Source organism: Pinus tabuliformis, chromosome 6 (genome assembly GCF_031772625.1).
Source record: "Pinus tabuliformis cultivar Carrire ecotype Pingquan chromosome 6, CPIR1, whole genome shotgun sequence".
In the NCBI taxonomy this organism is placed as follows: domain Eukaryota; kingdom Viridiplantae; phylum Streptophyta; class Pinopsida; order Pinales; family Pinaceae; genus Pinus; species Pinus tabuliformis.
The window spans coordinates 1,294,143,179-1,294,145,928 of record NC_142292.1 but is presented as its reverse complement, the minus strand read 5'-3'; the positions used below and the strand labels follow the sequence as shown (position 1 = coordinate 1,294,145,928).

At 45.1% G+C, this 2,750-nt stretch overlaps 1 protein-coding gene across 1 annotated transcript; it reads left to right on the top strand.

The window, feature by feature from the left end:
- The first annotated feature begins 1,754 nt into the window (after positions 1-1,754).
- Positions 1,755-2,378, top strand: LOC149263349 (uncharacterized). The gene has a single exon (XM_089387742.1). It carries the CDS (start codon positions 1,755-1,757, stop codon positions 2,376-2,378), a length of 624 nt encoding a protein of 207 aa, XP_089243868.1.
- Positions 2,379-2,750: the final 372 nt, after the last annotated feature.

Here is a 2,750-nt window from a genome sequence, read left to right as displayed (position 1 = left end):
AACAATCAGGGTTGATGCATCCTGAGGGGGGATCAGGTTTCATGGGCATCGATGTTTTCTCTGTGGAGCTCAGCAAAGCCTTCCGTATCGTGAATGTTTATGGTCCATGCCACCAGAGAGAACCTTTCTGGCAACACCTCCTAAATCTCTCTTTACTGGCCCCTGATCACCTTATTATGGGCGGGGATTTAAATTTTTCCTTAGGTTTCAGTGAATCCTGGGGATCTTCGGCTCAGGTAGATGCCATATCTGGGTATATGACAAACCTTCTGGAACAGACCAATCTTATGGACGTCCCCATGCACAAGCCACTCCCCACTTGGCGAAACAGGAGAGTGGGAGAAGTGGCATTGGCCCGAAGGCTTGACAGATTCTTGATGAAGGGTCCACTCTTCCAACAACTTCATTTTTACAAGCAATGGGTCGGTTCGGGAGGTATTTCAGATCACTCCCCTATTTATCTGGAAATTCTAGGCCCTCACCAGAAGCCGAAAGCTCCCTTCAAATTCAACCACACATGGCTGCAGGACCCAGACTTCATAAAATTGGTTACTGACTTCTGGGTTGCAAACCCCATCAACAGAGAGGCATCTCTGGCAAAAGGTTTTTGTAAAAACCTATCCATGCTGAAACATCATGCTATTACATGGGCAAAGGATAAGCTAAGCAGGGAAAATGCCCAGCTTACCCTCATTGAAGCTGAATTGAGCTCTTTATTGGATGATCGGAATTTGGGGTTCATCACAGGAGAAGAAAAGGCACGCTTGATCGAGTTGGAGAACCAAAAGGCTCATATTCTCAAATTGAGGGAAGAATCACAAAGATTGAGAAGCAGAGCCATTTGGCTTAAATCCGGTGATGAAAACTCTATATTTTTTCAAAACTTTGCAAAAGGAAGAAAAGTTACTAATACTATCTGGAATCTTCCTCTTCCAGAGGGAGGTTTAGCTGACTCCTTCATCAAGCTCTCGCAGCTGGGTACTACTCACTTCAGGAACATCTACAGAAGCCCCCCTGGCATAAATCTGGCTGAGATCATAAATGTGGCAAACCATTTTCCCAGATTTTTCAATGAGGAGGACGCTGATGATCTACATGCACCGGTCACCTCAGAGGAATTGGAAAGCACATTAAAATGGTTCAAGAAAGATAAGAGCCCTGGACCGGATGGTTGGACCATCGAGTTCTATCTAGCTTTCTATGAACTATTGGGACAAGACCTGCTGAGGGTGGTGGAGGAGAGCAGATCTTCTGGATGCCTTTATCATGCTATCAACTCTACATTTATTGCCCTCATCCCAAAGTCTGACACCCCATCCTCTTTTGATGACTATCGTCCCATATCTCTGTGCAACTGCCTATACAAGATCATATCCAAGATTATTGCTAATTGCCTCAGACCCATCCTATCTAGAAACATTGCTCCCCAGCAATTTTCTTTTCTTGAAGATAGACAGATTCATGAAGCCATAGGATCCGCCCAAGAAGCCCTGCACTCTATTTGGTCCAAACATCTCAAAAGCATCATCCTCAAGATCGACCTGTCAAAAGCTTTTGATCGGGTCAGCTGGCTTTATATCAAAATGCTTCTCATTCATCTGGGTCTCCCTCATAATTTCATCAATTGGATCATGGCATGCATCACCACCCCTACTTTCAGTGTTCTCATCAATGGATCGGCATCCCATTTCTTTCACTCAGAAAGGTGACTCAGACAGGGTTGCCCCCTATCCCCTCTCTTATTCCTTATTGTCATGGAAGGGCTAAGTAGATTAATTGTGTCAGCTAAGCGAGATGGATCCCTCAGTGGCCTAAAGATCTTTGATGATTGTTACCTCACTCATCTATTATTTGTGGACGATGTACTTATCCTGCTGGATGGTAGCATCAGAGACTCCCAGGCTTTCTCTCAGATCCTTCACCTTTTCTCGACTGCCACTGGCATGCTTGTAAACCAACAAAAATCCACAATCACTTTTGCTCGCACATCAGTTCATGAATCTCAGTATGCTCTACAGGTATTCCCTTTCAGTATCCACCCATTGGACAGAGGACTAAAATATCTGGGTTACTGGTTAAAACCCACTTGTCAGAGGATAGCAGATTGGGTATGGCTCGTTGCAAATTTGGAGAAAAGGCTCATCTATTGGAGCCACAGATATCTATCCAGGGAAGGTAGATTAGTGCTTATCAAATCAGTCCTGGAAGCCACCCCAGTCTTCTGGATGGCGCTCGCGTGGATACCAAGACATATTCTATCTCGCCTACAGAAATTGTGCAACAGATACCTTTGGGCTGGGAATCAAGACAAGCGCATTTTTTCCTGGATCAGCTGGCAAAAGATTGCATTGCCAAAGAGATTGGGGGATGGGGTCTGAAAGATCTCCCTCTATTTTCTCAAGCCCTTGCTGCCAAAATGGGCTGGTCCTTGCTGACTAGTCAAAACCTATGGTCCCGATTATCATATCATAAATATATCTGGCCCCAAGACATGATGGATTGGGTCAGGCTTCCTAGCTGGCAGAAAACAGGCATCTCATCTGTTTGGAAGGCGTTGCTTCACTCACTGCCCCTAATTAGAGACAACTTGGTATGGAGGATCAACGATGGATCCCTGGCTAGGATAGGAATGGATCCTTGGATTGGAAGTGGAGGTAGACATATCCTCTCTCAAGATCTCATCAGATATCTTCACTCCCGGGAGATCAAGGTTTTCTCACAAATTGCTGACCAACAGAACTCAGGGATAT

Coding starts and splice junctions, on each gene's coding strand:
- LOC149263349 (XM_089387742.1), top strand. CDS start 1,755: ATGGAAGGGCTAAGTAGATTAATTGTGTCAGCTAAGCGAGATGGATCC.